Source organism: Lissotriton vulgaris, chromosome 3_1, assembly GCF_964263255.1.
Source record: "Lissotriton vulgaris chromosome 3_1, aLisVul1.2, whole genome shotgun sequence".
Classification (NCBI taxonomy): domain Eukaryota; kingdom Metazoa; phylum Chordata; class Amphibia; order Caudata; family Salamandridae; genus Lissotriton; species Lissotriton vulgaris.
The window spans coordinates 1,874,977,203-1,875,000,528 of NC_141689.1; the positions used below are offsets into that span (position 1 = coordinate 1,874,977,203).

Genomic DNA, 23,326 nt, shown 5'->3' on the forward strand with positions numbered 1-23,326 from the left:
AGCTCACCTATATTCTCCATCACCCTGGGATGTTACTTAGTCCAAGAAGATGTTGCCTAATGGTAAAATTCAATATAAAAGGACTGAGAATCCCTCAGATTTGCAACAAGTACACCACACACAAAGTAGGCTATGTAGGCATCTGCAAATTCTGTAAATAAGAGGGACTTTAAACAGTTTCAATGATACAACCAATTCTTGATGAATACAGTTCCCAGTCTGTCTTATGAACACTGGTAGATAGTAGAAGAAGCAAACATGTTTGAGAGCAGCTGGGTAGAATATCTGATACACCACCACGAGTTGTTGAAGAATAGGAATAACATTAGTATTTTTATTATAATTTTAACTAAATTCTTTGAATGATTAGAAAATAATGCAGCAATTTTTGGTAATAATGTAAAACAAAAGCATACATAAACAAAATAGCACATTGAGTTTCCTGCCACAAAATGCGTATCTAGTAGATAAGGCTTCAGTAGTAAGCTGGCTATCAAGAATGTGGGATCGCAGCATTAGATTTGCTTATAAAATGCTGTTCTGTAATTTAACAATCCCTATGATCAACTATTTTTTGTGACGCTCAAAAATATGGACACCTGTCACTACCCTACACATGGCACTTGTATGAATCATGTCTGTTTCTTGCTTTATTCTCAGGTTATGGATCTGAAAGGCCAGATGATCTACGTTTTTGAATCCAGCGCTATTCTGTTTCTGGGATCTCCCTGTGTAGATAAATTAGAAGACTTCACAGGACGTGGATTATACTTGTCAGATATTCCTATCCACAATGCCATGAGGGATGTTGTCCTGATAGGCGAACAGGCAAGAGCTCAAGATGGGCTGAAGAAAAGATTAGGAAAGATTAAAGAGACACTGGAAATGGCCCACCAAGCCCTTGAAGAGGAAAAGAAGAAGACTGTTGACTTGCTCTTCTCTATATTTCCTGGGGAAGTTGCTCAGCAGCTGTGGCAGGGACAGACGGTGCAAGCTAAGAAGTTCAGCCAGGTCACCATGCTCTTCTCTGACATTGTGGGATTCACTGCAATCTGTTCCCAGTGCTCGCCCATGCAGGTCATCACCATGCTCAATGAGTTGTACACGCGCTTTGATTACCAGTGTGGAGATCTCGACGTCTACAAGGTAGTGAACATTTGTTACATCACTTTGATTTATGTTACATATTAAGACAATCTTGCCAGCAAATGTGTGCTTTATAGAGTGACATGAAGTAGCTTATTAGGAGTTTACTAATGGAATAATTTGTAAACAAATCAAAGAAAATATAGTGACTAACAGCAGTAGATACTGTAAGGTGGGTGAGCAGCAGTGTTGAATCCGTAAGTCACAAAGAATATGGAGCTGAGAGTTTGAGTACACTGTTGCAGCGGCAGTGGAGTCCCCTCCACCAAACCCAAGGTTCACCAGCTTTATTTACAGTTGGGCGGACCTTAAGTATGTCAGTGATTGAGCTTACTCCATCTCTATCACCCACATACCCCTCCAACAGCCTGATGAAGTGAGGGCAGTCAGAGGTTTGGCCATGTGACCACCTACCCTCTTTTTGGGCAGTCGAAGTTTTACTATATCTTGCCGCTGTGAAAAAACTAGCGCTTTGGGATATTAAAAATGTTTAAATATCTCCACACCACGGGAGAAAATTCTCATAGTGTCGGGGTCATTAGTTTTTTTTTTTAAACAAAATCTGTTTTGGGGTTTTGTTTTTGAAGAAATAGAAACAAATTAAAAGTTTGATTGGTGTCACGTTTGATGGAGCCTTCCGTCGAACTTTTAACTCATTGACAGGAATGAACTTTACTGCAGTTCCTGTCCATTATTGGAGACTTCCACTGGGCCAGGAAACATCTCTAAACTCAGAGTGCAGGTATTCGGAACCCTAAATCAGGCAATAAAATATTTGTTTGACATTTGATTTAATAGGCTTTTCAGACTTCCATTGTGATATCTGTGCTTTAGGAATAAATACTGCATGGAAACTGTTATAGGCAAAGAGCATAAAAGCGCATATTGACATAAGCATTTATGAGTAAGGGAAGCAGTAGTACAGGAGTTCTTTTTGATGAACTTATATATTCCTTTGCAGATCGGCCGTGAAAATTCCAACTTCCAATTAGTGCAAGTGCCAAGGGGAGCTGTTCTTTCTATTTCTACTAGCTGTTCATCAATATTCTCTGAATATTCTCATTTTAGATGTTTTGAGATTAGTTCACTAAAGCATATAAGAGTACTCCAGAAGTTCTTCTTTACTTGATGCAAAATGCATCTATTAAAGGCCCCATTGAAGTGCTAAATACACAGAGCCATTAAAATTGGAACTTCGGATACTATTTAATAGCGAGTTACCTGTAATAACAAAAGAAATGCAGGTAAACTCTTAATTTTATTTGAGTTATGGGAAAAGGAGATGTGGGATCAAAGTATTAGTCACCGGCAGAATTCAGATCGGTACATCCAAGCATAAGGATACATGCACCTATCAATTATGTAAATAAATGCCTTTTTTGAGTTAACAAAATGCTAGACGAAACTGCTGGGCATATACCTGGAAATGTTTGATTTTTTAAATTTTCTACCTGCCTGCCTCTCAGCTCCAAACTTACAAGGGTGGATTGTCTGCAGAACAGAAATTCTATTGCCATATACATGTATTTATTTGTATTTTATATGTAGCACAATTCTTACTCTTAAAGGTGTCTGTGCCTTTCACTTTTAACTAATGTTAGAGAAGTGTGTTTCATTACAATTCAGCATATGAGGAAAGAGGAGGAAGGCAGCGTGGGAGAGCATAGATTGTAAAAAGCAAGGGGCAGATGTACAATAACTGGCGCATCCCCAGGGATGCGCCAGTTATTGTGCGCCGCAGCTCCGCCACCCATGGTGCGCCGCATTTACAATGCGGCGCACCATGGGGCAAAAAGAGCACAATTGCGTGACGCATCTGTGCCATAAAGGTGGGCATTGCTGGAGTTGCGTCGCAAGCACGACGCAGCTCCAGCAAGGCTCGGGGGTGCCCAATATGTCCAATGCTGCGTCAAGCCTTACGCCTGCTTCAAGCAGGCGCAGGGTTTTGACGCAGCATTGGCCTAAAAGTGACTGAGTGAAATCTTGTAGATTTCACTCAGCCACTTTTGCGAGGCGCACCTGCCCCGGAACGCCCACCCTGCGCCGGAAAGCCCACATGTGGCGCAGGGCTTTACAATGTGACGCATCTGCCTAGATGCGTCACGTTGTAAATGGGTCGCAGGTATGCACCACGTTAACGCTGCCAATGCGTGACACAACGGCGGCGCAAGTCCGACATAAATCTGCACCTAAGTACCGATCATGTCAACAAATGCATGGTATAGCTTTTCATATTTTTTCTTATTATTCTCGTTCGTGAAAACATGCTTTCCTCAGTGCTCCCGAATTAGGCATTTTCCATGGGCTTTACCTTGCATTGTGTGCTACTAATTCCTATTGTTTCGGTGCAAATGTATGTGCACAGTTAAGACATGAAATGTATTTAGATTGATTGTAAATACTCAGAAAGTTATGGCCTTATGTGCCAGCTGTGGCTGGCGCAGGTATGCATGGTGGGGCAGGGCGGTGGCGTGGTGAGAGGGGGTTAATCGACAGATGACGTAATAAATAAAATAAAATAAATAAATAAAACTCAACTTCCCCTGCCCTGCTCCACCACGTTACCTGCACCGGCCGCGACTGTTGTGTGCATTCCCGCATTTGCAGTGAACGTGACACTTTCTCCCCTAGTAACACCAGCGTAGCTACATCAATCCCACAGGTGAGACAGCAGAAATGTACCCAAACCAGAATGATATACCACTTTTCATCTGTACTGCAAAATTCGCAGCCCTACTCAGTTAATCGTGATCCTTTTTTTGTGGGTGCAGGTGTTATTTTTTGTGCACTAACTGTCCCCTATGTGTGCAAATAAATGTATTATTCATCAATGCTTAATTATTAACTCTGCACGTCATACTATATGATATTCTTTCTTTTCCTTACTTATATGGAAACACTCTGACTCCCCATCCTATCGACCTTATAGCATGAGAGATTTCTATCATCTTATGTACATTGGCTTACTTCATTCTATGTAAAGCACTCTCTTGCACTCTGGATTGTTTTGCCTTGATTCGATTTTTGCCCAGTAGCGCCTGCTACCAATCATGATTGTCGGGATGGGTGGATGAGTGAGGCTGAGATGGGGGTTGCCACCTCTCCTCCGTCCTCTTCCTGCCTCCACCAGCAGCAGGAAACAGCTGGAAGCACCCGGCTCCCCATAGTTAAATACAAAACTGCAATGCAGTATTGTGTGTTATTTGCTTTCTCGCCCTAAGTGCGCTTCATATGCCCAGACATGTCCCCACGCTCACTGTTTCACTGGATTCAAGCTAGCCAGGCAGATATGGGGTGATGCCCTGAAAGCGGACCCATGATGCTTGTTTCTGGATTTGGCTTGTCAGTTCGGGCTGGACTGTTCCCATGAGGCACACGGTCAAAGACTGATTTGCATATGGCTGTGTCTAAACTGTGGTGTCATGGTTAGCAAAAGAACAATGGATTTAACCCAGATCTTTTGACTGGAGGTGAATGTTTGATGTGTTCGGCATTCCGTCTATCATCTGTGTGTCTTTTGCTTTCTTGCCCTAAGTGCGCTGGGTATGCCCTGATGTGAGTTCCAGGCTCACTGTGCCACTGGATTCAAGGTATCCTGGCTGAGAAGGGGTGATGCCCCAAACCCAGCCCCAGGATGCTTGTTTCCAGGCCAGGGAGGAACTGGCTTGGCAGTTCGGGCTGGACTGTTCCCAGGAGGCACAGTGTCAAGACTGATTTGCATATAGCTGGGTCTGAAGTGAGGTGGCGAAGTGAGATAAAGAACGATGATGGATTCAACCCAGATCTGTGACTGGTATATATGAAATATATATGTATTTATTCTAAACACATCCCTCTAGTCTCTTTATGATGCTAGAGGCAAAAGTACACAAACTAAACTTATTTAGCACACAGTAAATTAGCACAGTATTCGTTTTGCCCTAGGGGCTTCACAAACCATATACTAAGAAAGTGGTATAAGTAAATAAAAAATCGTAAATCATACGTTCTTATATAGCGCCTTTCACCATAAGGTCTCAAGGCGCTTGCTTTGGGAACCCGTCCTGGCTTTTCCCTGCGAGATAACCCCTACTGGGCATCCCCAAGGTGAAAGCCAGGCATCCCATCGCGGTGGGGCCGTAGTGGAGATTAAGCAAGCTATTGCCCAGAGTTGCAGAGTGTGAACCCATGATTCGAGTAGGCACCGAGACGAGAATTATCGAGTCCGTGGACATTTTGAGCTCAAGACCCTGCCGCGTCGGGGATTGAACCCTGGTCCCGGGTCTGACCTCTGCGTCCGGGACTGCCTCCTCTAACCGCTGAGCCACACTTCTCCAAGTACTGCTGAGAATATGGAGACAAGGCCTAGGGCCTGTAGAACTGCTGGGGCAACCGGGAACCACCCAAAGTAGGGATGCAGGAGACGCATGGGGGGCGCGTGCAGTGTCTAAACACTATTGACTTCGATGGAGAAAGTTGCAACTGGATTTTTAAAGTTTAAGGACAGTTAGGAGTGGACTAGGAACAAGCCCATTCAGTACTGGACAGTTCGAGAGCCAAGACCCAAGGGAGCACCGAAGTACTCGTGTTACCTCACCCAGGGAAGCTGGGTACATAGGTGTCTTTTCTTGTAGGGTTTCGTCATTGTTTCCTATGGAGAACTGCAAAGAAGTGCTGCAGGCGACCAGGTGAAAAGTGTCCGGATGGATCCAAGGGTGGATTGAAGATTTGAAGAACCTGAAAGCAGAGAGGACAGAGTCTGGGTCACTTGCCAGTGACCAGGGAGGCAGTAAGAAGATGTCCACCGATGTTGGGTGATTTCAGGTGCGGGAGGTGAAGCATGACTCCTTAGCCACGGGCACCAGGAGGTGTCGATGACAACCAGAAGGTGGATTCGAGTTGTCCCATGTCGGATGTTGAGTGCTGCAGTGTCGGCATCTGGATTGGACCCAACAAGTCTAGGCAACAGCAACCCATGCAGAATGCTAAGATTGGGTTCGGAGCAGACAAGCAAGGTCTGAGGAACTCTCCCTATGGAGGGGAGTCAGGGCATGTCTGAAGCAACCAATGAAGCCCAACAATAAAAGAGTTACCTTTGTGGGGACCCACCAGTCGACGGACCAGGGATTGCGAAGGGGCCTCATGCAGAAATGCTAGAAGCTGGCCCACGGAACACTCGTGGAATGTAGGCCCACAATCTTTGGTGCAGATGGTGCTCAGGGCTTGGACTATGAGTAGCCCAATGCACAACTTCGGGAAACCTCGGGAAGTAGGTGCACTAGCAAATGTGCCTGGTGTCCAGGAGTTCCTGTATTTACAGTGCATTTTCAGGCATGCGTAGATTACGTAATTTCCCTACAATAACAAGATGTGGATGCAACTCCGAGCCTCGAACACTGATTTCCAGCACCAGGTTCAACAGTATACCTGAATAACCACATACGTATATATATTATCTGTCTTTCAAGTGCCAAAAAACTGCAACTTAAACCTTTAACAGCCCTGTATTACTACAGCTACAACACTCCACTGAATGTACAACAAACATTCATAATAGCAGAAATGCGTCATGTCCACAATCTTTTATGTATGCAACTATGAATGAATATAGAGTCAGTGATACCCCACACCTTCCATGATGGCCATTAAGTGGAACTTTATAGATATAATGACACATTTGTGTTTAAGACCCGGGTGATGTCAGCACTACAAAACAGACACCCGAATCACTTGATTTCTCATATAGCTCATGAGGGAACCATGCCCATAGCTCCGGAGTCATCGTTCAGAGCCTCGCGCAGCACTGTTATACGTCAGGCCAGCACACTCCACTTACGCTACCAGGAAAAAACAAAAACAAAACATTGCCCAGATTTCCTTTGTACTAATTTCTTACTTCCAGGTCTAGTTGTCAGAACGACACACACACACTCCATCATGGCTGGTATACACTCACACCACACCCATCCAGCTCATGGGCCACTACACACATGACCCTACCAATAAAAAAGACAAAGCACACATGCTCTACGCCATTTTAGAGTTACTCCTATCCCAAGCGCTGTGATGGTCCGTCCTGGTGGTTCGGACGCCTCATGTAGTCCCGAACCACTGAGTACAAGTGCCTACCACTGGTGGCCTCTTTGGTCACTGAGTTAGTGGTATCGGAAGGACTGAGCATGTGAGGAACCTGCGATGTTGATGGGAGCACAAGTATGTCGTTAGCCACACCGATTTCAAGACTCAGCACCATATATCAGATTTCTTGGTGGCAGAGCGTGACTGCATGACATAAAAGGTGTCCTGTCCACGAAAAGGTAAGCAGTAAAGCCTGGGTGCGCATCAGAGGGAGTTGATGGGGTGCAGCAGACTGGATACAGAAAAGCGACGCAGCAATTTAGGCGTAAGCAGTCCTATATACCGTATTTTATTGCATTTATATATATTTTTCCCAATAGCAGGAACGTTTTTATAATCGGTCAAATATCCGGTAGATATAAACTGTACAAATAGTTGTTTTTAAATGCGGGAGTGAAGGTGTGTGAAACGGCGATGTAATTCTACTCCACATTACGATAGTAACAAATACCAATCATAACATCTTTCTTTTACTATCTTTTAGATGTAGCGCTTCAGGGTGCATTATGTCCCGGGAAGTGGTGAAAAACTCAAAGGTGACAGAAAGGTCAGCTGCGAATATTCTTTTCAGTCACTCTCTCACTTCCACTCTCCTTTCATAAACAATGATGCACAATATTATCTTCCAGGTTGTGTTTCACAAATTGGCGTCATCCCCCACCCAAACACCACCAAAGCTCTACATTTGTGGATTCTGTGATTATGCGTGGCCATCGTAACAACGTCTGAGAAAGCTTCTTCAACACGTGGTGCACCCTCTTTGAATCCCGCCAATGGCACAAGGTGAGCAAAGAAGCTTGTTTCTGAAACAACGACAAGTCATCTGTGAAAGAAGAGAGTGGATAGTCTGCAGCAGCTTCAATGTGTAGGAATGTACAATTACCTCTGAGCAGTGAGAATAGATAGGTTACAACAGTCTGAGCGTCAGATTTACAAGCCCCTTACAGCAGTTTTGTGTCACTTTTAACATGGGAAAAGTGGTGCAAGGAGCTTGTGAAACTGCCTCTGAGTTCGCAAGAAAAAGCACTCAACTCCGGACGCTGCGAGTCAATGGGGTGCAACAGTCTAGGTACGCAATCTTGAGAACTCACCTCTATGCAGTGGGAGTGCATGGGATATAATACTTTGGAAGAAAAACAGTGCACAGACACCTCCTTACAGTTGAAATTGATGAAATACATTATCCTGAGTGTACAAATAAATAAAGCAAAAATATACTTGTGCAGTTTTATGTACTATGCTATTACTAACTCTATATACTATCTTTCATATCACTTAAATGGAGGGTACACTATGAACTAGCACATGCTTGGACACACAACGAAGGCAAAAGGTAAGCTACGAAGATTTTCTCCAGTATTAACTGCTCCATCTATAACTTTCTCTCTCCTGTTTTAATATCGTTTTTTTCTCTTTTTCTCTCTCTCACTCTCTCTCACATTGTTTCTCTTTCTCATTTAAAGTTATGGACGCTGCTGTCCACTCTACCGTGTACAACCAAAGCTGAGTTCAAGTTGTGACCTCTGTTGGTCACAGTGTTTACACAAGGTAAGCAGAGCGGCCTAAATATACAATGTCTCTGATTAAATACGTTAGAAATAAAGGGCTTATTTGCAAGCCCCTTGCGCCACTTTTGCATCACTTTTAACATGGGAAAAGTAATGCAAATGTGGCGCAAGGGGCTTGTAAATAAGCCCCAAAAAATATGGTCCTGCATAATGACTTGATCTCTCACCTAATTCTGTCTCATCTCTGAATCATTTTGAACACCTGTTGATCCATACTGTAAATCTGACGCAGTAGGCACTTCCGTACAGACACCTCTTGGACGCGAGCCTATAAGAGAGGTGGAATGTATCAGGCACACTACAGACGTGCAAATTAAAATATATCGCCAAGTATTACCTTAACTTATAATGTTTGAGCTAATTTAGTCACATCGACCTAATTTTGAATACTTGTTTTCATTTTTGTTTTGTAGATTACCTACCCTACTTCTATTGAAGTCCATATCACATTTTATTTAATTGTTTTTTTAAAGTTATGTTTCTAGTTATTTTTTACATTGTTATCTATGAGTTACGTTTCCAATTATTTATTGTTGTGTGAATAAAAGTTAATTTCAAAAAGTATATACGTCTTTTTTTCTGACAACATTTCACTGTTATTTAGTGTGATAATCAAATAGTTATAAAACATTTAAAAAATAGAAATGATATTTATAACTAGAAGTATAATACTGAAGTTAACTCTTAACCAGCTCTTTACCACAGTCTATAGCTACGACTAACGGTTTCTATGGAAAACTTTTAAAAATCCATCACAGTAACTGTTTCGATTAGCAATATTGTGTGGTGAACTTCTAACCTATGTGCTCACTTAAGTGTTCCATGAACTGTTACTATGGTAACAGGCAGTAAGCAGTTGGGGGTAGGGTTGAAAGGTACTGGCTGTACAGAAACTGTTATATTTACCCAGGATCCTCTACATGACAGAAAGGAAAGCAAAGTAAAACAGGACACTGTGTACCAGATTTACAACCCCCTTGTGCCACTTTCACGTCCAAGGCCCCCCTGCAAAATTAGATATGTGTGGGCCTCAATGACCCCCCCAAGCCCCAGGGACCACCACCCCGGGGATTTGTGTATTGTGGGAGGCAGGCTGCGTGGCCCTCTGCCTGGAGCCCTTGAGGGCTCTGGGGACTGCCACGCCTGGGGCCAGCTGCTGTATTGTCCCGGGGTGCCTACCCCCGGGACACTGCTGTTTACTATGAGAGGGCAGGAGTATTGCGTCTCCCACCCCTCCCATAGCAAACTTTGTTTGGATTTTGAAAGACAGAGCAGTGAAATCTGTTCTCACTTTCAAAATCCTAACCAGATTGCTTTTCCACATGTAAGTTAGCATCTCCCCATGTGGAAAAGCAATGCCGGCTCTTGAAAGACGCGGGGAGCTGGCGGGACCATGGGAGCATTGTGGTTCCCCCCACGGTCCCCAACATATTTTATAAGACCCAGGGGATAGGGTCCCCGGGGATATTAGAAAATACTGATAGGGGCTATTTTTATTATGGTTAAATAAGAAGTCGCGCACCCAGCGCAGCACTCAGTGCGCCCCCTGGTGTGCACGCGCTGGATGCACAACTCATAATCTGTAGGGTGCACGACTCTAGCGCCTTTGGTGCACAACTTCTACTTGTTTGGGAGCCAGTATTGCTTTTCCACATGGGAAGCTACTAACATGCAGCTCCCTATGTGAAAAAGCAATCTGATTTCGATTTTGAAAGAGAGAACAGATTTCCTTGCTATGGGAGTGTGTGATGGACACTGCAGGAGCCGGCCTTGGCAGTCCTTCTTGGACCCCCTAAGCAGGTCTAGAGTGTAAAAGTATTTCTACCCTGCCCCCTTTCTAAGTTTTGCACACATATTCCACTGACTTCTTCTGCCTCGCTTCTACCGAGCCACAAAATGGCTGCCAACAGTTCCTGGTTTCGAATGTTGACAACCACTTGACAGCCAATTAGCATTCAGCGCGTGATCAGAAGGGTGCGCTTATGGTATGCTCATGGTGCGCTCAGGGTCCGCGGATCCACCGCGTCCATAGATATATAAATGCTTTTAACTGTAATTTTCTCAGGAACTACTGAACAGAATGACACCATTTAAGAAAAAGGCACAAGTCTGAACCGAGGACTACATCTTTTCCAAATTTTGTGTAATTCCGTTCAGTAGTTCGGCCTGTAGCTGTGGCTAAAGGTCCTTTGGGACTCCCTTTTTCTCAGCCCCTGCTTGAGGAATTGCCGTGAAACTTTCAGGAGAGGAGCAGACAGGAGTTGACCGTAAGTGTGGAAAATTTCCCGAAGATTCGTCACCCGGCGCGAGGTTATTCCAAATAGAATGTTGCAGATTTCCAATGGAAAATAGGTCCAAACTATAGCTACCTACTGGCAGCCGCCAGTAGGTAATATGCCATATATATATGTATATGATATATATATATATATATATATATATATATATATATATATATATATATATATATATATATATATATATATATATATATATATATATACTAGCAGCCCGTCCCGATGTTGTTCGGGGATGAAATGTTATGTTATAGGCTAATGAAGAGGTAGTAATGTTTCTTTAAGGGCTTTGTCCACTTGTGCATGCAGTGTTACAAACAGCTTTTTTTGATATGTGACTGTTTATCTGTCCCGTGTTTGCATGTCCTTAGTTCTGTGTGTGTCCTCAGCGTTACATTTTTCTTCTTGTCAGTGTTGTGTAGTGTGTTGGTTATGTAATTCCCAAGCGCATTGAGTTAGACGTTAATGTGACAGTGCTCCTTCAATTTATTGTATTTTGTTAACGTTTATTTTGTCAAATTTCGGCATGCAGTGTTATTATCATCGTTTTTCATATGTGTCTTGGTATGTGGGCCGTATTTACAGGTCTTTGGTTGTGTGTGAGTCCGGATGTTTAAGTATTTTCCGGGGTGATTGTGTGCTTGCGAGGGCTGCTTTGAGTCCTAGTGGACGCGTTGTCTTTCACATATGTGGCTTGTTAGCTGACCCGTATTTGCATCTGTTTGGTTGTGTGGGAGCGTCCTCAGGTTTAAATGTTGTCCTGCGTGATTCTGTGCTTCAAAGTATATTGCGAAGTCTGTTTGTTCGTCTTGTTGTGAGGCTGCCTTTACTTCCCGCTGGAGCCATTGGAGCGTGAATGTCGCGGTGAGTGAATGTTGCGCTTGCGCGCCCCTTTATTCTTTTTCTGAATGCAGCCACTTGTCCCAAATGTAACGTAAGTAAATGATTGAATGTGAATTCCGTCATTCAAGAATAGGCGTTTGTATGTGAAGTATCAGTTAATGCGGCGCAGCTTCTTTGTACACGTACGTATGAGAAGTGATCCGAAGGGCCTCAGCGAAAGCTGCGCCCCTTTTATTTCGTCATAATGTAGTGCATGCCCCTGTGAGTAAGCTGGCGCCCACAAAGTTATACTCGCACAAAGTTATCGGTGCACTATATATGAGTAATGTGTCGTCATGATAAGGGCAAGGTGAAGCGTGAATGTGCGCGCACATTGCTTGCGTCAGGCGCGCTCCTTTTTATTGTAATTGTGTTTTCTCCCCGGTGGAGAACGTTAACACTTATGGCCAGAAAGGTTGGTTCGCAACATATATTATTAACGCCGCATGAATGTCAATGTGTGTGAATGCCGCACACCTTGTTGTTTTTATACGGACGTGTGAGAAGTGATTACAACTCGCGAATGGAAAGGCGCGCTACTGAATGAAGCGGACATTTTTTTGTTAATAAATTTGTGGCATGGCCCTCTGAGAACACTGTTATGGTACTCCCCTCTGAGTTTGTAGTTTGACACGCCCACGCCCCTCTGACAACAGTTACGCCCACAAAGTATAATGTGAGTAGTTTGACACGCCCATGACCACGCCCCCGACACGCTAATTTACCCCTAAGGTTCTTTGACGTTTCAAATGTATATGGTGGCCACCTGTATAGCCTAGGTCCATCTGCTGCAACTCCCCTTTACAATGCTATATTGGGTGTTGTGATTGGTGCTGTGCGTCTTGAGTTTACCCGCCTCAAAGGTTTCAGCTCTCTCTTTATAATTGATATATATATGCCATAAAAAGATCTGAGTAAATAAACTGCCTAAAGAAGATTCCTGTGTGTCGGTACCTGTTTTTCTCATCTATACAGAACATTTAGAAATTCATGAGTTCGGAAAGGTTGTCAAGACAGCAGTAAATTGTTGCTTGGCATTTACCATTAAGCAACAGAACGTAAAACAATACCATACACTAAGAAACATAGCACCATTAATAACTTGACATATCATATATAAAGTAAGCAACAGACCATAACACAATACAATACTCAAAGATAATTAACACCATTCATAACTTGGCATTTAAGTTTAACAGCAAAATAGTCAAAACAGAATGTAATACAACAACCACAGTAAAAAAGAACAAAATCACATTGCAGTACAGCAGCACACAACACTGCAGAACACATCCCCACCAGAATAAATACACAGCAAGTGTGCACAGCAGTTCTGAACACATATTACCTGTTTACCACCTCCAGAATCCTCTTTTCATGATACGATGCATGACGATGTTTGGAGCAAGCAGTTCCTTAACTTACCAAGAACATGAAAAAGCGTAAGTCAAAAATGTTTTGTGATCTAGCCTCACACCTCGGACATAGGGAGTGATTTAAAAATAATTTCAAATTGGAACTAGCACTTACTTTGGAGATGTCAATATTCTCTGCCTACTGTAAACTGCTCAGCCTTGTCCTCCAAAGCACATTCTCAATAAAGACAAACGTCCAGGACTTGCCCTGATTTTGGTGATTTTGGTGTATGATAACCTCCTCATGGAACAACCCCTCAACAATTGTATATTTCCTTGACATGAAGGCTATAACATGTATTTTCTTTGACGCATCAAGCTCTAAAAATGTGTGAATCCTGCCTGAAAATTAAATTAAAAATATCTTTTACAGACCTTTAAAATTCAGTGAAAAGAAATTCTCAGTCCTCACTGATAGGAGGTAGAGCTCAAAGCATCTGTCTTAGCAGTTCTTGAACACATCACATCACACGTATTGTGTATACCTGGAAGAACATCCCTCATAGATACTATGAGCCTGATTTACACTTAAGTGGATGACCTACTCTGTCACAATTTGACATATATCTTAACCGCCATATTACAAGTGACATAGGCTATAATGCACTTGTAATACAGGATAGCCTTCATGTGCATGCAATTCCCATTGATTCCTATGGGCCTCTATAGGCCCATAGGAATGGAGGGGAATCAATTCCTTAATTGCGACTCGCAATATGGGAGTTGCAATTAAGGGACTTTAAGTAATTGCATTTTTTTGTGATTCCAGCATGCATTGCTTTTTGCAATTTCTAAATAGCAAATTGGTAAAATTCGCTATTTAGAAATCTCAAAATGCGTGCTTGATGCATGTGCTCCTAAATACGAATCCCTTTGTAAACTGAGGCCGCAACAGAGATTAGAAATTCGAACTCTGTTATAATTATTCCCCTTACAGATTTTGCCAGGTGACATCGTTCAAAATCTGCAGAAAAGGCCTTGAAAAAAGTCAAAAGATGAGGAATTTGGTTCTTTAATTATTGATTGTTCAGGTTTTGACTAATTGTAAGGTGAAAATGTATAATTGGGGTTATATACAGCATCCCAAAATTAATTTAACCCGGGGGTATTGAAATTTATTGGGTGCAGTAAATTCCTCCCTCTATCCGGCCAACTAGGTCATATGGAATTACTTATTTATGAATGAGTCCCTGGACAAGCACTGTAGATTGCTAAGAACGTTTTGGTGATAGTGATGTTGAAATACACTTTGAGGGAAAGCACCAAACAAGTAGACCTAAACAATTACCCCAAGGATTATTTATTCATCCTAGTAAATAAAAATTAGACAAAGACAATAATACTATCAGTAAAATGAGAGCATTGTGTTTATATAAGATGCTTATTTTATTACTTATTAGCATTGCTGTACTTTGCGATGCAAGTGTGTTTGGTTACACAGCCATTCGAGACCAGTATAAGTTTGATTAATTGGTTCTATATTGACCTGTTGTTCCTTAGACAAAATTCATTAGATTTTGTATTACTTGCCTCATTTGCTTTGGAAGCAAAAATATAATACTTGCGGGTCGAGGTGTAATGTTTATCAATTCGATAATTACATGTTGATGCCCACCGTGCCAGGGTAGCTACAGAATTGGAAATGTGTGCTGGTTCTGTCACCGAATATGAAGTCTGAAACATAAGATTTTATGGAACAACTAGTAAATTAATTTTACATGGGCTTTTTTGCTACACTTAAACCATTTCTCTAAGGATTCTAGCTAACAATCAATGGTGAAAGTATGAGTTGACCATACAAGTATAAAAAGTTGTGACCTGGAGATAATTGCAGATATCATCGACAAGCTATGTAAACACTAAGCCAGCTTGCTGCCATAAATAGTGTATTTCACTTTATCCTTGGAGGGAAAATGGAAAGAACTCTGTATAGATAAAAGAAGTGTGTTAATTATGAATTAAATTGGGTTGTTAAACTTCCATTTATATGTTTCCTTCTACCCATTGCAGCACACATCACAGGGCAATGTCCCAGCCCCTTTTTAGGTCTGGCATTAGCCAAGACTTTTTCATTTTTTTAAATATATTTGTACATTATACTTATTTAAAGGGGGCTTCAGTCAGTATTCTTCTTCCATTGGTCTGCTGGTGTGTAATTCACATTTTGTTTTCGCCCACTATAGCATACAGCAAGGGGTAGAAGGTCAGCCCACTTCAGCCACTGGATAACTTCACTTTGAATGACTATTGTGAGCACAGGCAACATTCCACACATGATCAGTACCTCTCTCCTGCCAATACTGTGGTGAATTCCTTTTGGCATGCCTTTTATCTGACTGCTGGTATTTCACAGCATTGTGTCAGTTTGAAACGGTCCTGTATTAAGTTATCAAAAGCTTAATTATTCTTCAGAACTCGTTTATTTTAGACTTATTTTCATAAATGGTGCTGTAATAAACTTTGCACAGGAAAAAAAAACAGCCTTCATCCTGTTTAATTTGCAGCACCTGTAACACTTTTTTCTTTCTTTCTTTCCATCCTTTTTTGTATATTTTCTTCTTCTTTCGTTGTTTCGTTGTTTTCTTTGGTATTGCTTTCTTTCTTTCGTTCATCTTTCCTCCCTTCTTTTGTCTTTCCTTTTTGTTTCTTTTTTCTTTTATTCTTTCGCTCCTTCTTTCTTTTCTTTTTTCTTTCATTCCTTCTCTTGACTTTTTTCTTTTTGCATGCATTCCTTCTTTCTTGCTTTTCTTTTTTCTATCATTGCTACTTTTATTAATTCTTTCTTACTTTCCTTTTTGCATTCATTCTTTCATTTCTTCTTTCATTTTTGATTTCCTTTTTCTTGCTTTCTTTTCTCTGTAATTCATTCTTTTTTGATTTCTTTCTCTCTCTGCTTTTTTCTTGCCATCATTCTTTCTTTCCTTCTTTCTTGCTTTCATTCCTTTTTTCCTGCTTTCATGCCATCTTTCTTCCTTTTCTTCTTTCTTGCTTTCTTCCCTCAATTCCTGTCCTTCCTTTCTTCACTCTTTCTTTCTTAGCGTCTTTCTTTCTTTCTTTCTTTCTTTTTTCTTGCTTTCTTTCTCACTTTTTCTTTTTGGATAACTTTAATATGAATTACAGCATAGTGCCATGGAGTAGTAATACAATGTGTGTTTCTGGGACCAGAAAAAACATGTTTACCCATAGGCAATGTTTTTCTTAGATTGACACACGTCGAGTCGTTTCCCGGAGAATAAGCTTTTGCAGAAGCCATTACAAAACAAAATAAGAATTGCCAAAAGGGTGGTGGACAACATCAGACCTGTTGGCTTTGCCAGTGCTTGTTGTCCTTTGGCTCCTATCACTGCACAAATCCTCTGCACATTTTTCACATTCACGTAAAAAAGAGTTATTTAAGCTTAAGTAAGTAACTTGTTCAAAAGGCCAATTGTACTCATTCATTTTTTTTATCTTTAGATGTTCTCTATTTACTATGCTTGCACTTAGGTGCCCAGTTAGATGGTGATTTATTTCCCATCTCCTTTTTGAAGGTGCGTTTGGAAATTGATTAAGTGGCATTGTAACATTGTAGGTTAGGCCTTTATTTATTTTTATCTCTTTCACAAAAAATAATAACTAAATGTAAGTTTTTATTTTTGTGGCATAACCATGCAAGAATACTTTTTTTAAATAACCATTATAATCTTGCCAGTGCAAGATCTTTTGGGGCAGATTTACCATCCCGTGTGACATTTTTGCGCCGATGTTGCCTAAACTGTGCGCAACGTTGTGCCCATTTACAACATGACGCATCTAGGGAGATGCGTCACATTGTAAAGCCCTGCGCCACATACTACCTGCGTCAGGTACTTTGTAAGCAGGGTGGGCATTCCCACGCAGGAAAGCCTTGTAGAAGTGAGGCCACTTCTAGGCTGCCAGTGCTTCAAAACTGTACGCCTACTTGGAGCAGGCGTAAGAAGTGACGCAGCACAACAAATATAGACCTCCCCATGCATTGCTGGAGTTGCATCGTGCTGCGACACAACTCCAGCAATGCGTGATTTTTGCGCCCACAGATGCGTCGGAATTTCGGACACATCTGTCAATCCTTGTGCCGTAGTGCGCCATATTGTAAATATGACACATCCATGGTGGTGCAAGGGTTTTGCATGCAGGCGCAGGGAAACTGACGCAATCTGCTCTAACTCAAAGATGCGTCAGTTTCTTGTAAATCAGCCCCTTTGTGTTTACCAATGCGTTTTTTCTAATAGGTACCTCTATCCTTAATCGTGTTTTGCTAGAAATGTATGAATGTTGTATTTATAAAAAATAATATGGTATCAGAAAGTCAATACATACCAACAACATCAGTAGCCCTCAATACATGTGATGCCATTTAAACCCCTACACATCTCTCAACCCTTAAGGGAAGAAGGTTTGGGCTACTCCTAACAAAATCACTTGCAACTACATCACTCACCCAAACCTCCTTAAAATATGATTCCCTCATTTCCTTGCCCATTTCAAGACCCTTGTTCTTATGCTTTCCCTATCCCAGGTAATATTGAAAATAATTATCTATCTTTAACCACCACAAGAAGTTGCTATTTGATCTGCTTTTCTCAAACTATTCTCTTGCCAAAAGTTTCTATCTATCCCATTTTGGTTTTTAATTGTGTTTATTACATTTTTACAGATGGTACAACAACAGCTGCTAGTGTGGATCAGAGTATAATAAAGCATTACAATTTACATTCAAGATTCATCAGCGAATTGGCATTGCCACCATCACCGGGATGCCCAACGAGAAAATATCAACAGCAAACATATGAACAACAGTTCACAATATGAAAGAAAATAAAATAGGAAGAGTCAGACCGTATCTTGTTGGGGGGCTCCTCCATGGGGGGGCTGGTAGTAATGACTCAAAGTGGCTGATCCTAATGTGTGACCCATACTGGGCGTGTTATGGACTGACTTTACACCTATGGATCCTTGGAGACTCACAAGTTGGCCTGGGGGTTATCATCATAACTGTGATCATAGGAACACAAGCCTATGTCTGGATCATGTAGGCATGATTCACTGTGAAAGCACATTGTTTTTGGCTTCTACATTAAGCGGTAAGGTCTCCCAGCATTCCCACACCCGTGCAGGAATGCCCCTCTCACTTGAAGCAGCTTTAGAGTGCGGGCTGCTGCCCGGCTTTATGTCAATAATACAGTAAGCTAGCACTGAGGGGCGGGGCCTTCAATGCAATGGCCACCTGACTTTTAAGCAATACTAAGCCCAGGTCAATGATTCACCAAAAATGTCTGTGTCCTTTTATTTGGGGGCATAGAACCAGCAGGCAGGATTCAGGTGTGGGCGTAAGATCATGGTCTACCATCTCAGACACCACAGCGGTCTCCGCCTGCCAGACTCGATGCAGCAGTGATGTGTATAGTGTAGTGATGGTGTACTGTGTGCCGTCAGAACACAACAGCGTATTCAGCACAGCTGCGTTGGAGGCTCTCCATCCCCGGTGTTCCACGTTACCTACAGCGCATGGAGGTTAAAAACTGACCAATACTCAGTCTATAAGTGTCCATGACATGTTTGACACAACGTGACGGTTCCTTCATTGTAAAGTTCCCCTAGTTTCTCGACCCTTGTGTCCCTCCAGGGTGCAGTTTTGGCGCACTATGCTATGGGCAACAATTACGGCACTTCCCAGATGGCAATCACAAGTGAGTAAGGGAGGTGGGGGCATATCCGGTGCACAAACCTGCGCCAACAGGCATGGGCCACCAACATCTGTCTCTTCTCATGCTGGGGCGGACGGTGGCAACAGACAACCATATGTAGATCCCCACACCACAAAACACCTCGCGAATAAGTAGTAACTCAGGGCCGGCTGAAGTGCTCAACTAGACCATCAACCATTGCTGTTGTGCCGCTGCATAGAAGAGTTTGAAGTTAGCCTCCCGAGCCTGCCCTCTGTCAGTGGGTTCTGTAGCGTAATCAATGTGACTCGCATCAACCCTCACTCCAAATCGGCTCAAGGAGTAGTCCATTAAGTTCACGGAAGAAGCTTTTTGAGAGCACAATTGGAAGGGCCACAAAATAGTAGAGCAGTCGAGGCAAAAATTACATTTTGGAGACCACGACATGACCCACCTCGGACAAAGGCAATAAACGCCAGGAAGACAGTGACTGGTGGATAGAGACAACTGCCTTTTCAATGTTGCCCTCTTTAAGGTCCTTTTCTGTGTGGTAAATCTCGACCTCCAGGTATTTGAAAGTGTTGTAGCATCATTGAAGATGAGTCCCTGTGGGGTCAACGCCATGCAGAGCCTTGTCTTGTCGATAGGGGAAACAAACAGGGTTTGGCCCAATTTACTGGTAGGCCTGATATATTTCCAAAGTAATCTAATAGGTGCAGGAGGCCAGGAAGCGTGGTCCCTACATCCCATAGTTAGACCAGAGCATCCTCTGCATTTAGCGAGATGATGTGGTGTATGTCCTGCTCGGGGATGTCCCAGTCTGACTCCCGTTGGCACAGGTGGCAGGCCACTGGTTCCATGACCAAGGCAAAAATGAAAGGGGATAATGGGCAGCCCTCGTGCCTCTTTAAATGTCGAAGCTGTCAGTGATCATTTGGCGAGTCTTCACTTGTGCTAATGGGTCAGTGTAGACAGTGTGGACCCAACCCAAGATTACTGGACTAAACTCGATCGTAGTAAGAGTTAAAGACCCAGCTCAGGGTGTCAAAACGCTTTCTCAATATCTAATTACACTGCCACATGAGCAAAGTCATCAGCTGGAGTGCCTTACAGCAGGTGCAACAAAGACCATATATTAATAAGCATGCTGTTTCCCGGTACTAATCCAGATTGATGGACATGGCCAAGCGTGTGGATGATAGGGAGCAAACGGTTCACTTGCACTCTACTCCATATCTTGCAGTCCAGGTTTAGCAAGGAGAGGGGACAGTAGGTGCGAACATCGAGTGGGTCCCTGTCTGGCTTTGGAAGGACTACAATCAAGGAGTCCTGGAGACGTCCCCGTGGCTTGGCCTCGATGAACATATCAGCAGACTTTGGGTGGTCGGAGCAGAGAGAGTGGCGTATTACTCAGCCGGCACCCCTGGGTCTTATTCCTGGCAATGTGGTAGATTGCCACTCATATTTCCGCCAGCTATAGTAGCTCGTCCAGTTCTGTCCCCTGTAGTGGATGTAAGTTTCTATCTGTACCTGACTGATGGCCCTTCTTTGCAAATTCAGACACAAAATGATTGCATCTGTTTTATATCTTTGCTTAATCACTCACTTTGAATTGCTGCTATTTTACCAGTGCGCTTTACAGAAAGCATGATGTTCTCCATGTCATGCAGGTTACAGAGGCGTAGGCAGGCGTTATTTACATAAGCAAAAAGAAGTGCAGCTCTTTAAAAATGTACAAAAGATCTGAAAGCTTTGATGATAACATGAAACTGAACAAGCAGTGTTACTGTAAATAAATTAATGGTGATATTATACAATGACCCATGATGTTGGATGTTCAGAGCGTCAGACCCACAGATAGCAAAGCTCAATGTATTAGCTCCACCTAAACCCTCACGCACCTCATCCATATTCTGGTCTTTCAGCCTCCAAAATGTCCAACAGTGGATCCGATTCCTAGAAGAACTACATGTAATCACATTCTTTCCAACATACAAAACCACTCTAATAACTCACATACTCCTTCTAATTCACAGTCTATTGCCCACACTGCAATTAATCCACACCTCATCTGCTTGTTTTCTATTATTTCATCTCTTATGTAGGTTGTATGTCATGACAACGCGTGGTATTACCACGCGTGCCATTACAATGCAGGGATTACAACGAAAGTCGTTACAACGACTTTCGCTGGAGAGCGCTGGATAGTGGAATAGTTTAATTTTCTATTCCAACTCCAGCCCACGTTGACAGTAGGGAAAGTGTTGGATAGAAAATTAAACTATTCCCTATCCAACAGCGCCCTCCAGCGAAAGTCGTTGTAAGGACTTTCATTGTAATCCCCGCGTTGTAATGGCATTGCGGGGTAATCCCCGCGTTGTCATGGCTGTTCCCCCTTATGTAACATCATCCATTTCTAAATGTTATCTCTTTGCACAGTGTTTTGATGAAAAGACCCTAAGGTCAGACTCCATTTTGAGTTGGCCAAGACTGTGTTCCTTTGACCTAAATGCTGTCTGACTTTGTCTTTCCAAGAACCTTTGAAAGTGTTAAATCATCAAGACAAAGACATTGACAAAACACATAATGCGAAATCTGTCTCAGACAAGTGCTGTGGCATCTGTATTTCAAGGGCAGATAGCGATGATAGCTTTAACAATGTAGTCTGAATTGACGTATTTTTGATATACTGGTTGATACTGGTCCCCCTTAAAACCATCATATTGAGGCACGCCGGTTATGTTCGGAAATTATTAGAAATTCCTCATGTAAGATAGCAGTTGGAGGCACATCAAGTTGCCACTGAGGTAGAGACGTCCTTTGCCCCAGGTTAATGCATGCGATCCTGGACGAGGTCCTGACAGATTTTTGTTAAGACTGCTGTCCTGATGCAGCATCTTTTCCTATGCTGAGAGCTAAAACCATTCCGCGAGGCGGGGAGCTGAGCCCAGTTCATGTATCTTTTTGTTTAGAGGGAACACTCACTCCTGCCTACTGATAATTACAACTTCTTGCTATAAACATGTATGCAGTGCACTGAATCCTAAGCTATTCCATGCTCTTATAGGATATTGCATACAAGTGTTTTTTATGGTTTTAGGTTTACAAATGTAATTTTGACCATTTTACAAGTGTTCATAATATTGTCATTGTTAGTGACATGCATTAGTGCTGCTTTGGTAATATTCTGTGTGGTCATTTTGCATGTGCTAAGGGACAGGATGAAACAGTTTAAAGAAAACACTTTTGAGCATAAAGTGTCTTTCTCTCAGTTCAGCACTTGGTGTGATATTCTGAAGAGCGAAATTGGGTTTGAATTACCCCTGCATCCCAGACTAGTTTTTAAGGGACTGCTAGTAACCCAGAAAGCACGGACGTCACATTAACCTGCATATTCAGTGGGGTTGTGTGGGCTACAACAACCTGTACTTTGACGCTTAAGTGTTGGGGCCCGAATTCTAGTTCAGACGTCCGTCAGTGAAAGTCAAACCTTGCAGAACTAAGCTGAAGTCTTATTTTACGCAATAGGTTCTGCGAGGGATACTAATATTGTTGTACAAATTGTGCTGATAAATACCTAACGTGCATGGCATGAGTTAATATGCTTGAATGTATTAATTCTTAACATGATTGATTTCTTAAAGTCTTTATACATAAAAGAAAAAGAAAATTTAACAACATTTCCCCATACACCATGGCCATACCTTACAAAAACAAAAGCTTATTAATCTTGGTCGGGCCCAAAATGTATTGTAATATAAATTGCAATTTCAATTAAATCACAATCAGTAACTATCATTGTTCTATGAGAACATTGTGAAACAGAGTCGCCCAACTTTCAGGGCAAAAATAAAAAGTAACTCAAAGTGTCGTGTTGTTTTGAGTAGTCCTAAAATCAGCGTTGAGTTCCACTAGTGCAGATTTTGACCCCACCCAAATTCCCAATGTTTTATTTTCCAAAAGTTTACAACCATATCCAAATTGTCACAGTCACAGCCCTCAGACCACTCACAGTACCCACGCATGTAGAGGAGTTGTGCTTCCCTCTATGAATGAATATCTGCATTAATAAAAAGCAAGCCTTAACCAGAGCCTGTGTTCGTAGATCATGTCTGTCCAAAACATCGGATATGTGCTGTTGATTCTGTTTTGTAAATACAAAGACAGCTTGTTGCACTAATCAGTAGCATCTGAAAATTGTTCTTCTTGAATTATGC

General features: G+C 42.2%; 1 protein-coding gene across 2 annotated transcripts in view; it reads left to right on the forward strand.

Annotated features, from left to right (window-relative positions):
* The window catches only part of GUCY1A1 (guanylate cyclase 1 soluble subunit alpha 1), a 472,623-nt gene that overhangs the window by 308,954 nt on the left and 140,343 nt on the right, over positions 1-23,326 (forward strand). For both annotated transcript variants that reach the window (XM_086962337.1, XM_086962338.1), the window contains exon 6: positions 661-1,146. In XM_086962337.1, coding sequence (XP_086818463.1) covers positions 661-1,146 — 486 coding nt within the window. The remainder of the gene's footprint in view (positions 1-660; positions 1,147-23,326) is intronic.